This window comes from Neovison vison, chromosome 6 (assembly GCF_020171115.1).
Source record: "Neovison vison isolate M4711 chromosome 6, ASM_NN_V1, whole genome shotgun sequence".
In the NCBI taxonomy this organism is placed as follows: Eukaryota; Metazoa; Chordata; class Mammalia; order Carnivora; family Mustelidae; genus Neogale; species Neogale vison.
In genome coordinates, this window is record NC_058096.1 from 205,111,712 (window position 1) to 205,137,214 (window position 25,503).

General features: G+C 43.1%; 1 protein-coding gene across 5 annotated transcripts in view; it reads right to left on the bottom strand.

Moving 5' to 3' along the window:
* The window catches only part of RBM6 (RNA binding motif protein 6), a 105,590-nt gene that overhangs the window by 15,098 nt on the left and 64,989 nt on the right, over positions 1-25,503 (bottom strand). For 4 of the 5 annotated variants that reach the window (XM_044253533.1, XM_044253534.1, XM_044253537.1 and 1 more), the window contains 2 exons: positions 8,093-8,167; positions 1,187-1,247 (listed from right to left, as the gene is read on the bottom strand). In XM_044253533.1, coding sequence (XP_044109468.1) covers positions 1,187-1,247; positions 8,093-8,167 — 136 coding nt within the window. Of the gene's footprint in view, positions 1-1,186; positions 1,248-8,092; positions 8,168-9,101; positions 9,266-25,503 lie in introns of those variants that run through there. The other variant, XM_044253536.1, reaches the window with a different exon arrangement.

Consider the following 25,503-nt stretch of genomic DNA (forward strand, 5'->3'; position numbering starts at 1 on the left):
GAGAGGATGGGAAGCAGGCCCTGCTGAGCAGAAAGTCTGATGCGGAGCTTGATCCCAGGACCCCGGATCATGACCTGAGCCGAAGGCAGAGGCTTTAACCCACTGAGCCACCCAGGCACCCCACACTGAACTATATTTTATGGTCATGCCCTAGCTCTCCTGAATGCATATTATCAAAAACAGGCATATGACAGTCATTGCTGGGGCACCTGGGTGGCTTAGGTGGCTCAGCTGGTTGGGCATCTGCCTTGGCTCAGGCCATGATCCCAGAGTCCTGGGCTTGGGCTCCCTGCTCAGCAGGGAGCCTGCTTCTCCCTCTCTCTCTGCTGTTCCCCCTGCTTGTGCACTTGCTCTATCTGTCAATAAGTAAATTAGTAATCTTCAAAAAAAAAAAGTCATTGCTATAGGACTGTTGTTACAGATGCCTTTGACAGACTCTTTAAGGTTGCCTATCTAAAGGTTCTCTGGAGAAACTGACTTAAAGTTAAGTGACTGAGAAGCTGGTAGGTTTATTCCTTTATAAAAACAACATATACCCAGGATGCCTGGGTGGCTCAGTTGGTTGAGCATCTGCCTTCAGCTCAGCTCATGATCCCAGGGTGCTAGGATCAAGTCCCACATCAGGCTTCTTGCTCAGTGGTAAGCCCGCTTCACCCTCAGGCTTCTTGCTCAGTGGTAAGCCCGCTTCACCCTCTGCTTGCTGTTCCTCCTGCTTGTACTCTCTCTGACATAATAAATAAAATCTTAAAAATAAATAAATAAAATAAAAAATACAAACAACATATAATCCTGATTATTTTCTCTTGTTCATTTTTTACTGTTACTTCACAAATATTTTTCTGTTGAAGATCCTGAAATGTTTATATAGAGCGTAAATAAAAAGAGGATCCTGACAGCAGATGATTCTCAGTAACTACAAAGCAGTAGGGGATAAGGGTCCTCTGGTCAGCTGCCCATTTAGTTCCCTCAATGGGAGGATCTGGCCACCCATCTCCTTCCCCTGGTGGAACTGAGATCCAATATCATTCACTAACAGGTAACACGAAGTTAGAGATCGCATCGCACTTCCAAGAGCTTTATAGATAAACTTGTATTTAGGGATGACCACTCTTAAAAGCCAAAGAGAGCATGAGCTTTGTTTTGATCAATACACAAAACTATCACTACCACCTCTACCATCACTCACCTTCTCTTGAGCACTTGCAGAGTGAACATGAAGATCGGTGTCCAGCTATGCTGGCCTTACACTGCATGGGAAAGGGAAAGACTTCAATTTGACCAAAAACATTAAAAAAAATCTTGTGTTTATCCAACACAACATCACCTGCCAAACGTGAAAGAAATAAGCCATATCCCAGATCACCATTAAAGCCTAACAAATCTGATGTCCCCCCACTCCTCACAGCTAGCAGACAGAATGAGGTGAGCTGCTGTTCGACAGCTGCCTTCTAACAGGGCACGTGGATACTGGAGCAGTCCCAAATGCCTTTGCTGGAGACACGGATTTCTACAGGAAATAAATTTAACTAAGAAAACTGGACTGTTAAATGGTTTAAACAATACTACTGCCCCAAAGCCACTGCCCCTCACAGTTGCATCCAACATTTGGTCCGGAACTTCAGCCCCATTCAGGCTGAGCTGGAGCTGGTAATTCAACTGCCAACACCCCTTTCTCAAATACTGATTTAAAAAGGGGCAAGGAGGGGCACCTGGGTGGCTCAATCTGTTAAGCATCTGCCTTTGGCTCAGGTCATGATTCCACAGTCCTGGGACTGAATTCCATATCAGGCTCCTTGTTCAGCAGGGAGCCTGCTTCTCCATCTCCCTGCCACTTGCCCTGCTTGTGTTCTCTCTCTGTTAAGTAATTAAAATTTTTAAACAAACAAACAAATAAATAAGGAGCAAGGAAAGAAGAGGAAGATACGTAAGTAGTGCCTCTGGCAGCTCTTCTGAGGATGTTAAACGGAAAAGGAACATTCATTCACCCAAACAAGGGAAGAGGCACTTTGCAATGTGAATGTAGTTTTTCCTGTCTGAACCTATGAATAAAAAGGTAAAAGCACACTACCCAATTCCAAAGATGCTAAACATTTGCCAGTGAGCTTCCAAGTAGTATGAGGACAGAACGCTGGCTGGCAGGAAACCAAGGAACAGGAACTGTGAAGATAAGGCTGCTATTGAGTAGGACCTTGTAGGGGGAGTAGGAGGGCATGCGAGATGGAGGAGAACAATAACCACCACAGTTCAGAAGCTAATGAGTAAAGAGCACACACCAGGTACCAGGCCTGTTCCACAAACCATCACCTGAAGTGATTCAGACAACTATTATCTCCTCATTTTGTAGAAGATGAAGCTGAGGCCTGGAGAGAGTACTCGAGTAAGGTCATTATAATCGGCTATCTCCTTGGTCCCTTCTCGGTGAGTGGCAGAATCATAGGCACAGCCCTGCCCACTGTCCAGCAACTGTGGTGCCTCCCTGCAGGGTGAATGCACTTCTCTCTCCATGGGCAACTCTGGCCGTGTCTCACTTTGGCCAACAGAGTGTGAGTGAACATGGCCTGGCAAAAGCTCTAAGAGCCATTGGCTGGGAGCATGAGCTCTCTCCCTTAGGCAGGGTGATAACAGTGCCACATTGGGACTGCTCCTTCCAGGTGGGTCCCAGAATGAGATGTCATAGAGCAAAACAGAAGCAATGACCCATGAAGTATATGTCTGTCCATTTCTTTTTTTCTTTCTTTTTTTTTATTTGACAGACAGAGATCACAAGTAGGCAGAGAGGCAGGCAGAAAGAGAGGAGGAAGCAGGCTCCCTGCTGAGCAGAGAGGCTGATGCGGGGCTCGATCTCAGGACCCTGAGATCATGACCTGAGCCAAAGGCGGCAGAAGCTTAATCCACTGAGCCACCCAGGCGCCCCTATGTCTGTCCATTTAAATGGACTTAAGTCTCTGGGATTTGGAAACTGCTTGTTACTACAGAAGAGTTGTAAATGGTGAATTCAGGATCCTAACCTTGGTTTAAGTACCATAATGTTCACCGGTTTCTTTTTTGTTTTTTTTTAAAAGATTTATTTACTTATTTATTTGACACAGAGAGAGAGAGAGAGAGATCACAAGTAGGCAGGAGGCAGAAAGAGAGAGGGGGAAGCAGGCTCCCTGCTGAGCAGAGAGTCCAATGCAGGCCTCGATCCCAGGACCCTGAGATCATGACCTGAGCCGAAGGCAGGGGCTTAACCTACTTTCTTTCTTTCTTTTTTTTTTTTTTAAGATTTATTTATTTATTTGAGGGGGGAAGGGGCGGAGGAGTAGAGGGAAACAGAGAAACTCAAGCAGATTCCTATGCTGAAAGTGGACCCCATGCAGGGCTCTATCTCATGACCCCCGAGATCATGACCTGACCTGAAACCAAGAGTCAGATACTTAACCAACTAAGCCACCCAAGCACCCCCATGATTTCCAGTATACACAGAGTGCAACCATCACCACAATCTAACTTTAGAATATTTCTTTTCTTTTTTCTTTTTTTTTTAAAGAGTTTATTTGACAGAGCACACAAATAGGCAGAGTCAGGCAGAGAGAGAGGTGGAAGCAGGCTCCCTGCTGAGCAAGGATCAGGACCTGAGCTGAAGGCAGAGGCTTAACCCACAGAGCCACCCAGGCCCTTAGAATACTTTCATTGACTCAACAACTAACCTCGTGGAGTCATTTTGCACTCTCACCACCAGTCCCATGGAATAGTGCAACATAAGGTGCTTTGTGTCTGGCATAATATTTTCAAAGTGTATCCATGTTTTTGCATGTTGCAGCACTTCAATCCTTTTATTTATTTTAAAGATTTATTTATTTGAGAGAGAGAGGAAAGAGAGAGGGTACGTGCATGTGCACACAAGCAGGAGGGCCAGAGGGAGAGAGAATCTTAAGCAAATTCTGCCCTTAGCAAGGAGCCTGATGCAGGGCTTGATCTCACAAGACAGAGATCATGTACCTGAGCCAAAACAAGAGTCGGAGGCTCAACTGACTGTGCCACTCAGGAGCCCCATTCATTCCTTTTAACTGCCAAATAACATCCACTATAGTGCTGTGCTGCATGTTGCTAGTCTATCCATTCATCAGTTGATGGATTTTTTTGTTGTTTCCACTTCCAGGACATTACATAGAATACTGCCATAGATATTATTTTTTGGCAGCTTCCACATCAGGTCAAAGGTCACATATGCAGGGCTGGTGCACTCCTTCCAAAAAAGTGCAGAAATTACAAGTGCGAGACAGCTAAGTAAGTGGCTTGTCATCTTAGGGGACAATGTAACTAAGCCATTCTGTTCTTTCAAGCAACAGTTTTGGCAATAGCTATGTAATTTTTACATCAGATATCAAAATTTGCTCTCTGCCAGTTAACAGAAAGCAGAGTTTGGGACAAAGGGGTGGCTCAGCTGGTTGAGCATTCAACTCTTGGTTTCAGCTCAGATCATGATCCCTGAGGTACCCCTCTCTCTCTGCCCCTTTCCCTGCTCATATGCTCACTCTCTTGCTCACTCTCTCTTGAAAATAAGTAAATTGACCTTTAAAAAAAAAACTGAGTTCAAAACTGTCTCTTTAATCCTGGCTCCCTCCATCCCTGATTATAAAAGAAACAATACATGTGCCTTATAGCTCATACAGAAAGTATAAGAGGGGGGAAATCACCCATAATCTCAAACTGTAGAGGCAATCACTATTAAAATATTACATGTTATAAAAATCCTAATGGTCTTTTTGTAGAAATGGAAAAGCTAACCCTCAAATTTATATGGAATTGTAAAAGACACTCAATAGCCAAAAGAACTTTAAAAAAGAACAAAGGTGAAAGACATACTTACCAATTTCAAAATTTATGAGAGAGCTACAATAATCAAAACAGCATGGTACTAATATAAGGATAAAAATATACAACGACAGAATAAAACTGAGTGAAATAAACCTACAGATCTCTGGTCAACTGCTTTCCAACAAGGGTGCAAGACCATTCAATGGGAAAAGAATAGTTAATTCAGCAAATGATTCTGGGACAAGAGGATACACACACGCTGAAGAATGAAGCTGCCCTTTACCTCATAGCATGAACAAAAATTAACTCAAAACAGATAAAAGCTTTAAATATAAAAGCCCAAACTATAAAATTCTTAGAAGAAAACACAGGGGTAAATCTTCATCACCACGGATTTGGCAATTGTTTCCTGACACCAAAGGTATAAGCAACAAAAGAAAACAACAGCTGAATCGGACTTTATCAAAATTAATTTTTGTGCAAAAAACATGGTAAGAAGGTAAAAGACAATATACAGAATGGGAAAAAATAAATGCAAATCACATATCTGATTAGGGATTTATATCCAGAATCCAGTATAAAGAACTCTTACAACCTAACGACAAAAAGACAAATGACCAATTAAAAACAGGCGAAGTATGTGAATAAACATTTCTCCAAAGAAGATACAAAAGTGGCAATAAATACAAAAAAAGATGCTCAACATCATTAGTTACTATGGAAATGCAAATTAAAATCATGAGATACTATTTTATACCCACTTAGGATAGCTATTACCAAAAAAAGGGCTGGGGTGCCTGGCTGGCTCGGTTGGTAAATTGTGTCACCCCTGATGTTGGGGCTGTGAATTTGAGCCCCACAATGGATGTAAAGATTACTTAAAAATAAAAAAAAAAATTTTGAGGGCGCCTGGGTGGCTCAGTGGGTTAAAGCCGCTGCCTTCGGCTCAGGTCATGATCCCAGGGTCCTGGGATCGAGCCCCACATTGGGCTCTCTGCTCAGCAGGGAGCCTGCTTCTTCCTCTCTCTCTGCCTGCCTCTCTGCCTACTTGTGATCTCTGCCTGTCAAATAAATAAATAAAATCTTTAAAAAAAAATTTTTTTTTAAAGGGTTGAAATTACAAATGTTGGCAAGAGCATGCATAAATTTGAACTCTCATACGTTGCTGGTGGGAATATAAAACAGTGTAGCTGCTGTCTCTGGAAAATAGCCTGGTGATTCCTCAAAGAGTTAAAACATAAAAGTACCATATGATTTGACAATGTGTGTTCAGGCAAAAACTTGTACATGAATGGTCACAGCAGTCTTATTCATAACAGACAAGAGGTGGAAACAACCCAAATGTCCATAAAATGACGAATGGATAAACAAAATGTGGTATAGCCATATATATATTCTTGTTCATCCATAAAAATGAGTGACATACTGATATACACTACAACATGGACAAACCCTGACTACATGCTTACTGAAAAAAGGCAGACACAAAAGGTCAAATGTTCTATGACTCCACTTACAGGCAAATCCATGAAGATAGAAAGATTAGTGGTTTATTAGGAAATGAGGGAAAGGAGACTAAGGAGTGACTATTCAAGAGATACAGGGTTTCCTTTTGAAGTGATGAAAAGTTCTAGAACTAGACACGATGGTAGTTGTACCACACTGTGAATGTACTTAATGCCAGTGAATTATGTGTTTTAAAATTGTTAAAATGATAAATTTAATGTTATGTGTATTTTAACACAATTTTTAAAATTAAAAAAAAATTTTTTTTAAAGGATTTATTTATTCATGAGAGACACAGAGAGAGAGAGGGGGAGAAGCAGGCTCCCCACCGAGCAGGGAGCCTGATGTGGGGCTCGATCCCAGGGACCTCGGGATCATGACCTGAGCCAAGGGCCGATGCTTAACCATCTGAGTCACCCAGGCGCCCTAAAAAGTTAAACGTTTTCCTAAAATGACACCATGATATATGAGTGCTTTGACTAATGACAACCACAGCTATATAAATGATACTTCACTGAGACTAATGAAATGTCAAGCTCAAGTTTTTACTGAGTTTTATCAAGTTCTATAATGAACTTTTAATAAATCATGGTTCAGAAATTTTATAAATTTTTCATAATTATTTCTGAAAGTAGCAGCAATAAAAAATGACAGATTTTATTTTCATGCTCATTTGCAAGCCAGCTGGACTTTCAGTAAGAGTATAGCCTAGGGGCACCTGGGTGGCTCAGTTAAGCATCTGCCTTTAGCTTGGGTCATGATTCCAGGGTCCTGGTACTGACCCCTGTATTGTGCTCCCTGGTCTGCGGTGAGTCTGCTTTTCCCTAGGCAACCCCCCGCCCCCTACCTCATGCTCTCTCTCTCTCAGATAAATAAAATCTGAACAGTATAGCCTAAAATCTTTAAATATGCCATTCTAGAAGACTATTAGACTTTTTTTTAAATTTTTTTAAAGATTTTATTTATTTATTTGAGAGAGAATGAGTGAGAGAGAACATGAGAGAGAAGAAGGTCAGAGGGAGAAGCAGCCTCCCCAGGGGGCCGGGAGCCCGATGTGGGACTCGATCCTGGAAGTCCGGGATCATGACCTGAGCTGAAGGCTGTCGCTCAACCACTGAGCCACCCAGGCGCCTGACTATTAGACTTTAAGAGAGGTAAAATGCCATGAAGTTCTATATCCTTGGAAACCTGTAATATCCAAAAAGTGTGCACCTCTCAGATTCAACCTCTCCCAATACTAATCCCCTATAACCACCCTCAGGAAGCATCACCAGGGAGAGGCTGTAAGTCAATGCAATTCAGAATCAATTAAAAAGCCTGATGTGGGGCGCCTAGGTGGCTCAGTGGGTTAAGCCGCTGCCTTCGGCTCAGGTCATGATCTCAGGGTCCTGGGATCGAGTCCCACATCGGACTCTCTGCTCAGCAGGGAGCCTGCTTCCCTTCCTCTCTCTCTGCCTGCCTCTCTGCCTACTTGTGATCTCTCTCTCTCTCTGTGTCAAATAAATAAATAAATAAATAAATCTTAAAAAAAAAAAAAAAAAAAAGCCTGATGTGTGTCCCTTGAGAAAATGCCTCCAATAGGTCCAGAACCTTCTATGGCCGCAGGCAGCAGCTGGGAAGCATGAATGGTGGCTGGCCTTGCCCTGACCCTCGGTTTATCTGAAGTGAACTAAGATAGAAGAGCTTTGCCCTTGCAATGCATACGACCAGGGGGGCACTCCTGGAGACACAGAGGAGCTGTGAGGCTGGATCCTTACCTCTAAGGAACAGAATTCTTGGCACTTACCCGTTTGCAGTACCAAAAATCTGGGCCTGGTATGTACTCAAGGGTGACCTCTTTGTCATGGATCATTAGAGTCCCCTGTGAAGACAAAGACAAGCCATCAACATCAACCCTCAGAGAAAAAGAGAGACAGGAAGGCACAGAGAGCCTTTCCAGTCCCCAAGCTGAAACATTTTACAAAGAGAGAACCTATTTATTGACAAAAGGAAATGGCTGTTTGAAGCCACAGACTTGGGGCAGTGTGGCAGAGCAAGCTCAAGCTTAGGGAAAGGGTGTGGGAGAAGGTGAGATCGGTCTTCAGCCTTGGCTCTTGTGGGTCAGGGCGCTGTCCTTGGGCAGGTTAGGCCGAGTCTACTTCTCCAGAGGTTATGCAGTGCACTCTCACGAGTCCCAGCAAGCCCCCCACCTGACTCGGAGCTAGCACACTATCAGAGGCAAACTCTTCCTTCTGCAGCACAGAGGCACAGGAGCCCTCTCAATCATCTTCTAGCCCATGGCTAACTCAAATCTCCTTGGAGAGGTAGGTAGGGCTCTTAACTGTGGTGCCTGAAAACTTTCTTGCTGGCTGCATGGCAAAAGCCCCAGGAAAAAGAGGTACAACCCCGATGACAGGCAGAAAGGAGGAAGGTGAAGCTTCACAGCAGGTCCCATCCTTGTGGCAGGAACCTGAGTGGCCAATGGTGGCAGTGGAGGTGCTGGCGGCGGCAGCAGCAGCATCACTCTGGCGTGGAGCCTACAGAGTGAGCTAGCCATGAGATCTGAGGAGCAACCATTGGCAAATAAGCACTTTGGGGAAGTCTGGCACAGGAACAGGTGGGGGAAAAAGGCTCAATAAACTTGCGGTTACAGAGCTCCTTTGCCTCGGCATTTTGGAAAAGCCACAAATTCTATTTCACATCAAGAAAAAGTAAGGTTATTAAACACTAGCCAGCAGATCCGTGTTACAGCAGAGGAAAAAAAAATCTCTGCCTACTGACAAGAGACCCTCACCCACACTGGTAAGTGAACTAACCGAGGATGCGACTCTGGAACTAGCCCCTGCGCTGTGTTCATTCTCCGCCCTCTAGGGTCCTCTGTGTCTCCTCAGACAGGGCTCTGAGTTCTACAACGCATTTCTTTGCAATTGGACCTCAGTTTCTTGCTTGAATCCATACATCTGTCAAATAATGCTTTACCTCTCTGCTTTTCACACCAAAAGAGTCAAGAAAAATACATAGAATAAAATTATTGTCTTGTCAAAACCAAAGGAAATCTGCCCACCTACCTAGGTCCTAGATTCTGGTCTCTGAGAAATTGTTTCGTGGCTTGTTCTCAGGCTAGAAGATGATGATAATAAAAATCTGCTATCATTTATTAAGCGCTTACTCAGAGCCAGAAATGGTTAAGTATGTGATCTTATTTAATCCCTTGATGATCCCATAAAATAGTATCATCATCTCCACTTCACAGATGAGGAAACATGCTTGGAGCCAAGGTCACCCAGATGGCGAAAGGCAGAACCAGATTCACATGTGGGCTGTAGATAAGGGACCTCCTTCGGCATTCATCACCTCCCACTCTGTATTAAGGACAAGCAATCTGCTCTTGGAAACCCATCCAGGAAAGAGAAGAACTCTGCAGGCAGGGAGGTCAGGGGACTATCACTCTGCCAAGCTCTCCCATACAGGAGGTTGGTAAGGATGGTATCCTTCTACCTAGAGGCAGAACATGGACTCTGGGTCAGGTTCCCTAAGTTTGAATCTTGCCTCCACCTCATGACCTCCAACAAGGACCTTATTAACTTGTATGTACTTCAGTTTCCTCATTTGTAAAGTAGGGATAACAGTACCTGTTTCATAAGGTGGTTATGAAGATTAAGTTAATACATGTAAAGAGCTTAGCATGAAATATAGTGAGGGCTCAATAAATGTATTTTGACTTCTAAGTGCTAAAAAAAAAAAAAAGGACTAGCATCAATCAGCAGGTGAGACTAGACAGATCAAAAGCCACTCATTTTGCCTCACTTGCCTGTCAGATAATTTTTCACAACTATTTCAATCTACTAAAACACTAAGCTTTCACAGGAATTGGTCACTGCAGGTCAGAACCTGTGTCTTTATGCACTTAGTTGTCAAATGCTGGGCCAGATCTTAGTGTCCAGGCTAAATCTTTCTGACCTTTTATTGTCTGGTGCAAGTACAATACTTGCTACAGAAAAGGAACTTAATAAGTACTTGTGGAAGGAACAAAAGACTGAATGGATCCAACGATCCCTGGAAGACTGGAGTGCTCAGCACAGAGTGGCTCTGGAGGGAGGTACTGCTGTCATAGCGCGCATCTGTATACCCTGGCCACAAAATATGTGGGCTGCCGTTTGAAGAGTGAACAGTGCCACTGACACAAGGCACTACTGTGAACACAATCATTCGCAAATTTTTATTTCACCACTTGGAGGTATCAGTATACTCAGGAATTCCTAAGGCAAGGAGTCTTTATACTTCTAGGGTAACAAATATGCGGCTCCAGGAATCATGGATGACTTCTGTCCAGGGTAGGAAACTCCAGCCAGGAGCACTCATTAACATATCAACGTTGAGAAGATTGCCTTCCCCTCAGGAGTCACAAAGGCAATGATATCCAATCCCTCAGAGTCCCCTACTGCTAGGATGGCTTTCTTTTCTTTTCAATCCGCACAGGGCTAGACACAAGGCTGCCAGGAAACCACTGCTAAAGAATATGAAATGCTTTCAACAGCACCGTTAAGAACAGCCAAGTGGAGGCGCCTGGGTGGCTCAATGGGTTAAAGCCTCTGCCTTCTGCTCAGGTCATGATCCCAGGGTCCTGGGATCGAGCCCTGCATTGGCTCTCTGCCTGGTGGGGAGCCTGCTTCCCCCACCCCTGCTTGCCTTTCTGCCTACTTGTGATCTCTGTCAAATAAATGAATGAAATCTTAAAAAAAAAAAAGTGTTAGATAGGCATAAATTAGATCAATACCTGCTAAAATTTATCTCCCAGGCCCAAAGCCGTCACTTGACAAAGTTACATATAGTTATTCCTAAGTATATCTCCAGGGGTCTTCATGTAAAGCTGCAGAAAGCTAGAGGTAACTGCATTCCTGGAGAGTAAAGCCAGTGAAGTCCTTATCCTCCACCTCAGGGACACTACAGAGGAGCACACTCTGGGTTTGAGGGCAGCTGAACTCAACATCCACATTTCCATTTCCCTTTCCAGCTGCTGCTCCTGGAGACTTGATTACTTCATTTTGTAACTGTGAAAAGGAATTGGTTCAGAGAATCATGATTCTACCATATGGTCCAACTGGCTCATAACCAAACCCCAAGAATCCTTTCTTAAGGTACTGGGGAGGTACAAGAGCAAATAGGAAGGGAAGAACATTTCTGGCCAGCAGCTTGGCATGTTTGTTGATGATCTCCCAACACAAGCACGGTCACAATCACATTTTGTACCGAGAGCATGGTTGCTGTGAGACAGAACAGGTCATCCCATTGAAGCATGGAGAGAGACAGATAGGATCAAAAAGCAGGGAAAGGTATGTGAGCCTCGTGAATACAACTCAAGCTGAAATATTCAGCAATCCCTCCTCACAGATTTGTGCTTCTTCCAAACACAGGATGGGAGAGTCATGCTACTGGTGGCTGAGAACTGGTACTGTTTATTAGAGATAGTAATCTTTATTCACAAGGCAGTTACAGTTTACAAAGGCATTCTTCACAAATGTCACTTGGCTCAATCCTCACAAGCACGGCATATATGAAACCTAACCTGCACATGGAAAGTATGGCTGGGATACATGGAACAGCATACCCGAGATCACAGAGCTCCTGAACAACACATACCAAACCAAAAGTCAGGTTTTCTTTTTGCCATACTGCTTGCTCTTCCTTCTACGCCTCCAGGGAGTCAGCCAACTCATAATAGCTGCCACACCAAAGAGGTGGCTTCTGATCAAAAGATGCATAAAGTCTAAAGAAATTCGCAGGCAATGGCCCCATAGGGATTTTCTTAGAGAGACTAACATAAAGACCCTGCTCCGGGGATAGCGTTGCCAATCCCCCAAACTGGTCTGCTCAAGTGGTCTTTGTGTTTTCCAAGCACTACAATTACTCTAAGGCAAGTGCCTAAGACAAAGAGAGCTGTCAGTAAGCAGCTGCTACCAGCAGTTTCAACAACCCAGCAATCAAATGGACTTGCAGAAAGAGTAAAGCAAGAGGAACCAAATAACAGGTTTAAAACAGATGTATGTCGAACCTCTTAGTGTAAAAGGGTAGTTTTTTTTTTTTTTTTAAGATTTTATTTATTTATTTGACAGAGAGAAATCACAAGTAGACGGAGAGGCGGGGGGGGGGGGGCGGAGGGAAGCAGGCTCCCTGCTGAGCAGAGAGCCCGATGCGGGACTCGATCCCAGGACCCTGAGATCATGACCTGAGCCGAAGGCAGCGGCTTAACCCACTGAGCCACCCAGGAGCCCCGAAAGGGTAGTTTTTTGTTTTTAAAAGATTTTATTTATTTATTTATTTGACAGAGAAAGATCACAAGTAGGCAGAGAGGCAGGCAGAGAGGGAGATGGGGGAAGCAGGCTCCCTGCAGAGCAGAGAGCCCGATGCGGGGCTCGATCCCAGGACCCCGGGATCATGACCTGAGCCGAAGGCAGAGGCTTTAACCCTCTGAGCCACCCAGGCGCCCCGAAAGGGTAGTTTTTATAGAAATCTTTTGCAAAGCAGCCAGGTTCATTCTTTCTGGTGCAAGGATATGTTATAGTCAAACATCTTGGAAAACTCAGTGTATCCAAAGGCCAAAACTAAAATGAAGCAGAAAGAGCAAAGGAGGAGAGGGAGGAAGGAGGGAAGTATAGAGGAAGAAATCCTAAGGGAAGCACACAGAATGCTCTGTGACAACTCTGTAGTAGCTCTGTTCAGTGAGCTCTATACCCTCTGTTAGACTGGCTTTTCTTTCCCTCTCTTTCTTTTTTTCTTTTTTGAAGATTTATTTATTTGAAGGATGCCTGGGTGGCTCAGTTGTTGGGTGTGTGCCTTCGGCTCAGGTCATGATCTCAGGGTCCTGGGATCAAGCCCCATGACGGGCTCCCTGCTCAGTGGGAAGCCTCCTTTTCCTCTCCTATTCCTCCTGCTTGTGTTTCTGCTCTCACTGTATCTCTCTCTCTCTGACAAATAAATAACATCTTTAAAAATTTTTCTTATTTATTTGAGAGAGAGAGAGGTCTTCAGCAGAGTCCATGTTGAGTGCGGAGCTGATACAGGGCTCAATCTCACGACCCTGAGATCACAACCTGAACAGAGCCGGACACTTAACTGACTGTGCTATCCAAGAGCCGTAGACTGACTTTTCACAGAACAGGATCTAAGTCACTCTCTGAGCAGCAAGGAGATGAGACCATAATGGGAACTCCACTAGAAACAGAATCTCACTTCAGGGTCCAGTTTAAAGTTGAGGGGCAAGGAGACATTGCACTCTCAGCTAATACTTCATCTTGATACTTTTCCTTATCTAGATGAAAGCACAATCATTTTTTTCTGAAATGCTCCTTAGCAATATTTTTCATGGGGCATCTGGGTGTCTGTCTGTTGGTTAAGCATTTGTCTTCAGCTCAGGTCATGATCCTGGGATCAAGCCCCATGTCAGGCTCCCTGCTCAGGGGGAGCCAGCGCTTCTCCTCCTCCCTCTGTCTCCCTGGCTCGTGGTCTCTCTCTCTGTAATAAATAAATAAAATCTTTTTACTACCTGACCAGTTTGTCTGTTACTTCCTAAGAGGACACAAAGAGCACTTTGCTAAAGTCTTATTTGTGCTCTCTGAAGCAGCATGGCTGGCCTGTATTTCACTCAGCCTAACCCATCAGGCTCAGAGCTAGCTAGAGACAGGGTCGCCAGATGAACCCTGCTCTAGGAACACAATACACGCTAGACCAGGCCCCAACATACAGCAGCTTGATTGTTTCAAAGGTATCTGGTGCTGAGAATACATTCCACCCCCTCCAGCACCACTCCCTGCTAGTCTGTGGTGTATTTTAAAATAAGATCTCAGTTCTTCTACCAAACGCCTCTTGTCATTATGAAAGAAAACTTGCAGTCTTTGAGATAATTTCATCAACTTAGCTCCCAGACTTGTCTACTAGGGTCTCCACAAAACTCTCCCACTGTAGGAGTCATTTGGGTCAAAAACAAAGAGGCAAAATATAAACAAACAAATGAGTAAGCAAATAAGTAAATAATCAAAACTGCGGGAAGTCTTTTCTCTCCCTGTGAGAAGGTGAGTTTCTATCAGAGACTGAGGCCAGGTAGATGGGGCACTCACCAAACTCCTTCACCACAAACATCTTACTATGAAGAAATAATTACAAGATTCCCCTGAAACTCATAATACAGTATATGTTAACTAAATTGAATCTAAATAAAGAGTTTAAAAAAAATTACAAGATCCAGCTATAGTACTTAGAATAACCAAATAAAGGTGAACCACTAAAATGCAAACATTTTTGAAACATTGTTATAATTCTGTATTTTTTTTTTTAAAGATTTAGGGATTTATTTATTTGAAAGAGAGAGAGAGCATGAGCAGGAGGGGTCGAGGGAGAGAAAATCTGAAGCAGACTTGGTCCTGAGCGCAGAGCCCAAAATGGGGCTCAATCTCATGACCCTGAGATCAGACCTGAGCTGAAATCAATAGTCGGTCACTTAACCAACTGTGCCACCCAGGTACCCCAATTTTGTATGTTTTAAAGCAGTATTTCATCTAATGTTGACAAGGACCTCAGCCTAATTAAGATTTCCCTGACCAATAATAATTTATTTCCAAATGGAAGCAGAAGATCATATTTGAACATGCCATAAGATGTGATAATCCTCAGAATTCCCTTCAGAATTCAGGCTTCTATAACCACCATTTCACTTTTTTTTCCCTCAGTTGGTTTCACATCGTAATGAAATCAAAGTACTCATAAAGTCGAACAGATATAGAAACAAGACACAGCTTGTTCCTTCCTAACAATTTTCTCAGATAGCCCTAAAATAGTTGTGGAGTATGCAGGGCAGAGGTTTTAGTCCCAGATAAAAGGGCTCTCCGCCGACTGAGACCCCTAGGGCCATTTTCTACCCACACCGTTGAATACTAGAACACTATTTAATACTCTTCCATTTTCTGAAATGACTTTTTTTAAAAAAGATTATTTGTTTATTTGAGAGAGAGAGAACAGAGGGGAGGAACTGAGAGACAGGGACAGGCACACTTTACACTGAGCACAGAGCGGGGCTTGATCTTGCAACCTCGAGATCATGACCTGAACTGAAACAAAGAGTTGGATGCTCAACTGACTGAGCCACCCAGGCGCCCCCTGTGATGACTATTGTCCCAGCTCCCCAACACTCATTCCTCTGGAAAAAGTGGACCCTAAATTCAACATATACACATGCTTCATTGTCTAGGTCTCTAAACCCAGTCACTGTAAAGGAAGAAGAGGGGAGTTTCTAAAATCAACATGGTAAATGTAAAGCTTCTTTACTTTATTTACTGAGTAACATAATCAAAGCTTTTCTCTCTCATTTCTTTTGCCTACAGAGCTCAAGCTGGGACGTGGGAGGAATAGCCAAGAGAAAATACGAGGCCCAGAAGTCCTAAGACGCTGCACAGATCACACTGCTGAGCCCACCACAAAGGCTGCAGAGTGTTCCCCAGATATCTCCCAAAGAACCGGCAGCTCTTCTTCCGGCCTCACCATTGGAGATTATTTCTACAGGCTCTTCATTTGCTACCTCCCACCCAAGAACCTCAGCTCTCTCAAAGGCTGTCACTATTAGCCTCTCTGGCTTCAATGTCCTTGCTAAGACATTAAAAAACAAAACAAAACCCTGCTGACATACTTTCTGCAGAAACAATACCCTAAACAGATGAATAGAACACAGTGCCACCAGACTTCTGAACACACACTGTTCAACTGCCATTGCAGGGAAGTAACCACCCACCATTATTTTTTTCTTAGGCAAAAAGCTACAGATCCAGGGCACCTGGCTGGCGCAGCTGGTAGAGCATGCAACTCTTGATCTGAGGATCAGGAGGTTCAAGCCCCATGCTGGGTGCAGAGATTAATTTAAAAAAAAAAAGACCCAATGACATTGTGACAGTAGCTACAACACTAAGAATGGAAGCTTTGAGTCAGTAAAGGTCCATTGGGACAAAAGGTTAGGACCCTAAACATTTTCCGTCTACTCATTCTCACATGGGAATAAGGGAATTATCAAACTTCAGTCCTAATAAAAATAAGGGGTGGCTTTTCACATTTAAGACAAGCTCAAGGGGCGCCTGGGTGGCTCAGTGGGTTAAAGCCTCTACCTTCGGCTCAGGTTATGATCCCAGGGTCCTGGGATCAAGCCCTGCATCGGGCTCTCTGCTCAGTGGGAAGCCTGCTTCCCTTCCTCTCTGCCTGCCTCTCTGCCTACTTGTGATCTCTGTCTGTCAAGTAAATAAATAAAATCTTAAAAGAAAAAAAAAAAAAAAGACAAGCTCAAGTCAAATTATTCCACTGAGAAAGCAGCGTTTGCTGGGCTATATCATGGCTGCCATTGCAGCAGGTACCTATAGAGAATGAGGGAATGATCTCTACACAGGGTAGAAATCTCAGGTATTCCAGGAATTTGAGAGAAGACAAAGCCAAGAGGTCTCTAATGATGTCCCTGCTGGAGTTGCTGCCAAGTGCTACAAAGGCACAGCCCACAAACATCAAGAAACTCTCCCTGATCTAATCTGTATGTATGCCTTGAAAATCTAACAGACTTATTAACCCCTGAATACTTTTTTTTTTTTAAGATTTTATTTATTTGACAGACAGAGATCACAAGTAGGCGGAGAGGCAGGCAGAGAGAGAGAGGAGGAAGCTGGCTCCCCACTGAGCAGAAAGCCCGATGTGGGGCTCGATCCCAGAACCCCGGGATCATGACCTGAGCCAGAGGCAGAGGCTTTAACCCACTGAGCCACCCAGGTGCCCTGACCCTTGGATACTTTTAAACACCCTCAGATCTAAGACATACTATCCAGTGTTCTTAAAAGGGATCCTTTATTCTTTTTTTTTTTTTTAAATAGCTCCAAATCATTCTTTTTTTTTTTTTTTAAGGGATCCTTTATTCTACTTAACGCTCTCAAAATAACCAAGTGATCATATAATTGCCCCTAGTGCAAGCCATCATCTTGTCACATCTCAACCACTGCTCTAGACCCTAGGGCCTTCTGCTCTGCAGTTTCTCCCTTCTCCCTTCTAGTCAAGACTATACACTGCCACAAGAAGTTTCCCTAGGTGTCATTTTAATTTTGCTATATTCAGGTGGTTCTCCCATGTCTTCAAATTCAAAATAAAATGCAAGGCTCTTGACAACCGTGCTCACTTCGGCAGCACATATACTAAAAGGCTCTTGACAACCTACTTTGCACTTTCCAAGTTATTCATCTGAATACTTCCCAGAGTATGAAGAGAAGAATCAGGAAGGAATCCGGGAGCTATAACAAACAAGATGTGGCTACCTCTGGTAAGAACAGAAACAGCATATTACTATTTCCTATCAAAGATGATAGGGTTGAAACCTCATAGAAGTACCAAAATCTGGCAAGTCAAGAGGTGGCTTAGGTTGGAAGGACAAGAGCTTTCTACATTATGCAGAGACTAAAAAGACTGCTAAGAGTATATAAAGGACTACGGAGTCAGAAACTATTCAACATTTATTAACCCAGTTAACAAGTATTTATTCAGCACATGTGTTGCCAGGTATAGCTCTAAACCATGTGGACAGTGATGGGGTGGGGGGGAGGTGAAAAGAAGGAAAGAAACAGTCCTTGACCTCATAAACCTTTCAATCTAGGGATGTCCAATTCTATCCAGTGGCATCTGCTTTATTGTACATAGATCTCTGCCAGTCATTACCCAGGTACTCTGTCTGGCTTAGCGATTTACTCCTTCATTCCATTATTTCTCAGGGCTCCAGTACTGTCTTGAAAATATCTAAGCAGATGCCTGACAAGCACTCAACCTAAGCACTCGAAGGAGACACAGGGAGCATTTTCCTAGGCAAGGTGCCCAATCCAATGTTCTCTGACTTCAAGAAGTCTGCTGAGCTTGGAAACTTGATAGGAATAAATACAAACATGTAGGAGCTGGCACTCCTCCAGTATGTGGGGAACCCAACATATCCTGCATTGCTGTGGATTCACATTACTCAAGAATTGGGTCCAAGAAAAAAAAAAAAAACCCAAAAGACTTTTACCGTATATTTTTAAAATAAATACCTCAGACCTAGACAACATGAGCACTACCAGACACACAGGCAGACACAATAAATGCGCTACTTAATAGTTGCAGGAGAATCCATAAGGAATGGAAAGAAGAAATGAGCTATTCAAGTGTCCACTGCAAATCCTGAATATGCCCCAAATCTAAGTAACAAAGATAGATCAACATCCAGGGCAGCCAGTACCTGGAGATATCCAGTCGAAAAATCCCCAAACAAACAAAACACACCATAGCCCAAGGGAGAATTCAAAATGGCAATATGAATCCTAAACAGAAGTGAAATCCAGCCACTGGGACTATGAGTAGTCCAGGCAGTCCACCACACGACTCTTAATATGGGACCCAAGGAACTAACCATTTGGAGAAAGCTCCTGAAAAACCCAAAAGCTTTAGCATTTCCACTCCTAGATATGCACCCAAAAGAAATGAAAACATATGCCCACAGAAAAATGTGTACATGAGTGTTCACAGCAGCATTATTCGTAATAGTAGAAAAAAAAAGGAGAAAAAAAAGTAGAAATAACCTAAATGTCCATCAACTAATTAATGGATAAAGAAAATGTGTTACATTCATATGATGGAATACTCAACCATAAAAAGAGATGAAGTTACCAAATCATACAGCAACACGGATGAACTCTGAAAAAAATAAGGCTAAATGACAGAAGCCAGTCAAAAAAGTGTATGACCCCATCTGTATGAAGTATCTTGAACAGGCAAATCTATAGAGACAGAAAGCAGACTAGTGGGCCTTTAGAGCATGGGAAGGGGAAAGCGGAGGGAAATGCAGAGTGACTGCTAATAAGCACAGCACTTCTTTTCGAAGTAACAGAAATGTCCAGGAATTACACAGTGGTGATGGTTGCAAAACCTTGTGAATATACTAAAAACGCCTAAGGAGTATACTTTAAAAGGGTGAATTTTATGTTACATGGATTTCACTTCAATCAAAATAAAACAGAAGTTTCAGGGCTGCAAAACTATTGCCAGGACACAGACATTCAGTTATTTCATTCCTCCCTCTCTGCCACTCACTGGCTCACTTAACCTGCCTCCACCCACAGTCTCTCAGGGAGCAGCCTGCCTCCAGCCTCTTCTCTAACCACAACCACCACTGCCATGTTCATCTTCCTTATCGCACCCCCATTCTTGCCCAAAGCTCTGGTTCCCAATGATCATATATAATTGAAATTTAGAGAATTCTGGGGCACATGGGTGGCTCAGATGGCTGAGTGTTCAGCTCTTGGTTTCAGCTCAGGTCATGATCTCATGGGTGGAGAGATCCAGCCCGGAGTCCCAAGCCCGGAGTCCCAAGCCCCGCTCCAGGCTCAGCAGGCAGTCTGGTTGAAGAGTCTCTTCCTCTGCCCCTCCCCCCACTCAAGTAAGAGGCCATGTGCTCACCAATAAATAAATAGATAAATAAATAAATCTTTTTTTTTTTAAGATTTTATTTATTTATTTGACAGACAAAGACCACAAGTAGGCAGAGAGGCAGGCAGAGAGAGAGGAGGAAGCAGGCTCCCTGCTGAGCAGAGAGCTGGATGCGGGACTCCATCCCAAGACACTGGGATCATGACCTGAGCCAAAGGCCGAGGCTCTAACCCACTGAGCCACCCAGGCACCCCAAAATAAATCTTCTTAAAAAAAGAAAAGGAAAATTAGAGAACTTTAACTAGAAAGGAACATCTATTCTCTCAACAAAAACATGGCCAAAAAGCAATCTGACTGAACCTGAATGAATCAACTTTTAGGGATGTGAATAAACTATTTATACTTAATTTATTAGTCTTATACACTTAAGTTATAAAATAACATGACCTTAATTACAACCATATCCCCAATACCTACACAATGGCAGACATATTAAACATAGTGGGGGATCAACAGCTACTGAATGATAAAAGAAGGGCTCTCCGCAGACTGAGATCCTTAGGCAGGCAAGTGATCAATGACACTTTAAACTAATGGGTGACAGACTGGAGATAACACAGAAAATCCAGCAAGTCCACTTATGGGTTTGTATTAAGAGAAATGAGTATACCTATTCACCAAGAGACAAAATTTTGAAATAATGCCCTCCAGCCAACCTACATGTCCTTTAACAGAGGAACTGATGAATACATTGTGATACACTCTTATGCTGAAAGACCGTGTAACAATGAAAATGAACATATTCCAGTTATACACAAATGAATTTAAAAAACAATACTAAGCAAAAAGACAGGGAGAAGAATACATCCTATGTGATTACATATATATAAGGCTCAAAAGTGAAAGGACTCTTCAGTATCAGAACTTAACAGTGACTACCTCTGGGAAGGGTAGAAAGGAAAACAACCAGGAGAGGCCAGGAAGGACTTCTGCATATAAAGCAACATTTTGCTTATTAATCTGGGCAGTAGTTACATAGGTGCTACAGACAGAATGCCTGTGGCCCCCAACGCCCTTCCAATTTATATGGTGATGTCCTAATTCCCAGCCTCATGCTATCTGGAAGTGGCACTCTGGGAGGTAGTTAGGTAATGAAGGTGGAGCCTTCATGAATAGAATTATTACTCTAAGAGATAACAGAGTATCTTTCTCTCCACCATTTGAGGATACACCAAGAAGACAACCATCTGCAAACCAGGAAGAAGACCTCATAGGGAAATGAATTGGATGGCACCTTGATCTTAGACTTTCTGGCCTCCAGAACTTTGAGAAACAAATTTCTACTGTTTAAACCACCAAGTCCACGGTATTTTGTTACAGCAGCCCAAACTGATTAAGACAAGTATATACAGTATGTGATAATTCACTGAACAGTAATGTTTATATGCTCTTTTCTGTATGTATGAAATACAGGAAGGAAGGAAGGAAGGGAGGAAGAAAGTGGGGGGAGGGAGGGAGGAAGGGGAAAAGAAATGATTTTAAGATATTGCTCTTTCGGGGCACCTGGTTGGCTCAGTCATTAAGCATCTGTCTTCGGCTCAGGTCATGACCCCAGGGTCCTGGAATCAAGACCCGCATTGGGCTCCCTGCTCAGTGGGGACCCTGCTTCTCCCCCTCTCCCATTCCCTCTGCTCATATTCCCTCTCTGTCAAATACATAAAATCTTTAAGAAAAAAAAAAAAAAAGACATTGCCTTTTCCTTTCTCTCTTATTCAAGGTCTTTATAAGTTCCCTCACTGACAGGGCCATTTTAGGTCATCTAGCAATTTCTAAAGCACATCATTTTAATTGCCATCAAACTTACTTAAGATACACCACTTCAAATCTGTGAATAATGTCTTTATAGTAAAGTTTATCCTAAGCCACAAGTACATTTTAGAACAAAATTACAGTAACAATAGTCAATTATTTCATTGGTCTTGTAAGTGAATTTGAATACTTATTTTATTAAAAATGTTATCTAACATTTTATATGATTATAACCTGAGAATCATTACTGAAATTGTGTTAAATTTCTTTACTTCTTTAGGGGCGCGTGGCTGGCTCAGCTGGTAGAGTATGTAACTCTTGATCGTGGGGTTGTGAGTTCCAGCCCCACATTGGGTGTAGAGAGTACTAAAATATTAATATCTTTATTTTTTTTAAAGATTTATTTATTTATTTATTTATTTATTTATTTATTTATTTATTTAAATTTACAGAGATAGAGAGACACAATGAGAGAGAGAGAGCCGGGGGAAGGGCAGGCAGAGAGAATCCCAAGCAGACCCCATGCTGAGGACAGAGCCCACGCAGGGCTCGACGTCAAGACCCCAAGATCATGACCTGAGCTGAAACCAAGAGTCAGATACTTAACTGACTGAGGCACACAGGCACCCTAAAAATAAAACTTTTTTTAAAAAAAGATTTTATTTATTTATTAATTTGAGAAAGAGTGTGAAGGAGTGAGGGAGAGGGAGCATGAGCAGGGGGAGGGGCAGAGGGAGAAACAGACTCCCTGCTCAGCAGAGAGCCAGATGTGGGGCTCAATTCCAGGACCCTGAGATCATGACCTGAGCTGAAGGCAGATGCTTAACTGACTGAGCCATCCAAGTGCCCTAAAGACAAAATCTTAAAAAAAAAAAATAAATTTTTTTTTTCTTTACTTCTTTCAAAAACCAATGAACCAACCTACCCACCCCAGAGTCTAGCAGTTGACCTCTATAAGCATCCAAAACTAGCATGGGCTAAAGCCAGTGATTAATATATCTCCCTCAAATGATACTTTGTGACTCAAAAGAACTGAGAAAATATATAGCAAACACTGTAAAAAAAAAAAATCTTTTCTGAGGGATAAATCCTTAAGAAATCCCATCTCATATTTAGTTAATATACTAATTTTCAAAATTTCAGAAAAGTCTAGGGACACCTTGGTGGCTCAGTCAGTTACTTGCGTGTCTGCCTTTGCCTCAGGGTTATGATCCCAGAATCCTGGGATCAAGTCCCCCATCAGACTCCTTGCTCAGTGGGGAGCCTGCTTCTTCCTCTGCCTGACATTCACCCTGCTTGTGCTCGCTCGCTCTGACAAACAAATAAATAGAATCTTAAAAAAAAAAAAGAAAAGTCTAATAGATGTTCCATATGTATTTACCTTAAGACTAGATGGGGTAACTAAGATGTCCTACCTTTTCTCTTTTAGTTGAATATATATCAAGAACCAACAACTTATAAAAGAAATACAGGGGCGCCTGGATGGCTCAGTTGGTTGGGCGGCTGCCTTCAGCTCAGGTCATGCTTCCAGGGTCCTGGGATCCAGCCCCGCATAGGCCTCTCTGCTCGGCAGAGGGCCTGCTTCTCTCTCTCCCTCTGCCTGCTGCTCTGCTCACTTGTGCTCTCTATCTCTCTGTCAAATAAATAAATAAAATCTTAAAAAAAAAAAAAGATACAAATAACTAGTAATTAAATATGAAAATGTTCTATCTCACTAATAACCTAAGACAGGAAAATCAAATCCCTTCTTTGCTACATTGGCAACATTTTTTTAAAAAATATGAAAAAAATTTTTAAGGATTTTGTTTATTTATTTGACAGAGAGAAACCACAAGTAGGCAGAGGCAGGCAGAGAAAGAAGGGGAAGCAGGCTCCCCGCTGAACAGAGAGCCTGATGCGGGGCTCAATCCCAGGACCCTGAGACCATGACCTGAGCTGAAGGCAGAAGCCTAACACACTGAGCCACCCAGGAGCCCCAAAAATATGAAATATTTTAAACACACAGAAAATTAGAGAACACAATAACAAATATCCATGAACCGCTACCCAGTATAAGTATTTTGTTATTAATATTTGGCACTGGTTGGGAAGCAGGGAGAATAGGTACACTCAAACACTGCTGGTAAAAAAGAATAAATTGGGAAACTTCTAGTTGGCAATCTCACTACATTTACCAAGTCAAAATATACTTACCTCTTAATCTGTCAAGTCTACCTGGAGGAAACTCACTTAAAGAAGTAATTAAGGATGTGTGACTATTTAGCTATAAGGGCATTTATCAGCGCACTGTTTAATAAAATAACAGACTTCAAAACATTAAGTGAAGAACTAGTTAAATCATGGTGATTTATACTATGAAGCATTACAGAGCCATCAAAAATGTTATGATAAAAATGTATTTAATGATAAAGAAATAGGTCCACAATACTTGAAATAAAAAGGTTCTAAAATCATACATACAAGATTATCCTACTTTGTATATATACAAAACTATTTATTTGTCAGAGAGAGAGAGAGCACAAACAGGGGGAATGGCAGGCAGAGGGAGAAGCTGGCTCCCCACTGAGCAAGGAGCATGATCCAGGACTCGACCCCACGACCGTAGGATCTTTACCTGAGCCCAAAGCAGATATTTAACGGACTGAGCCACCCAGGCATCCCACCGCCACTTTTTAAGATTTTGTATATTTATGTGACAGGGAGGAAGGGGGAGAAAGAGAGAGAGATTGAGAGAGAGGAGCACAAACAGGCAAAGAGGCAGGCAGAGGGAGACGGAGAGGGAGAAATAGGCTACCCACTTAGCAAGGAGCCCAAGGAAGTGCTCCATCCCAGCATCCTGGGATCATGACCTGAGCCGAAGGAAGATGTTTAAATGAGCCACCCAGGTGCCCCAAGCAGGTCTCATTATAAAACTCCTCTCCCAAGGGCACAAGCTAGGCCTGGGACTGCTACTCTGGAGTGCGGGCCAGGAACAGTGTCTGTTGTTATAGACACTATTGCTACACTTCTAATCCCACCCACCACTCTCCACTGTTAGGACCAGAAGGAAGGCAAGGAGAAAGATGATTCATTAAGAGACAACCCATGGCAAGATGGATCATTCTCTCTGGCTAACCACAATACCTATCCCTTTATACCAGGGTTTCTCAACATCAGCACTACTGACATTTGGCAGCAGGTAATTCTTCATTTGGGGGCTGTCCCGTGCATTGTAGGATGTTTAGCAGCATCCCAGGCCTCTCTACCCATTAGATGCCAGTAGCAACAACAAAAATGTTTCCAGACATTGCAAATGTCCAGTGGTTAGGAAAGGGAGAAGAGGGTGTCTAACTGCTTCCCCTTCTGTCACCCCACTTTTAAGAACTACTGTCTTACAGAAACATTATCAGGCCAGTGTCCCCTTTTCCCCCACTGCTGTTGCTTCTTGGTTTAATGCTGACTAGCACGTAGTCTCTTTGAGTATCAGGCATCCAAATGCCAGTTCTCTCATGGGGGAACACTTTTGCTAGTTTATTGAAAACCCACAAATCTCCACAGTGCCCAGGAGAGCGAAGTTTGAATCTATCCCTACTTCCCATCCCTCAACCTCAATCCCAAACTCAGCCCTTACCCAGGAGGGGACCCTCTTGGGAGCACTGACAAGATAGCTTAAGCCTCAAACATCTTCCAAAGCATCCACTCAACCCCTGAGACATTCACATACCTTCCCCTACCAACAAGGCCCTCTAACCACCAAAGGAGAGTCTGGTTGAAGGACAAGTCAAATGATGCCTCTTTCCAGGAGAAGGGGACACTGCTATTCAAAAATCTCTGCATTCTGGGTGCCTGGGTGGCTCAGTGGGTTAAGCCGCTGCCTTCGGCTCAGGTCATGATCTCAGGGTCCTGGGATCGAGTCCCGCATCGGGCTCTCTGCTCAGCAGGGAGCCTGTTTCCCTCTCTCTCTCTGCC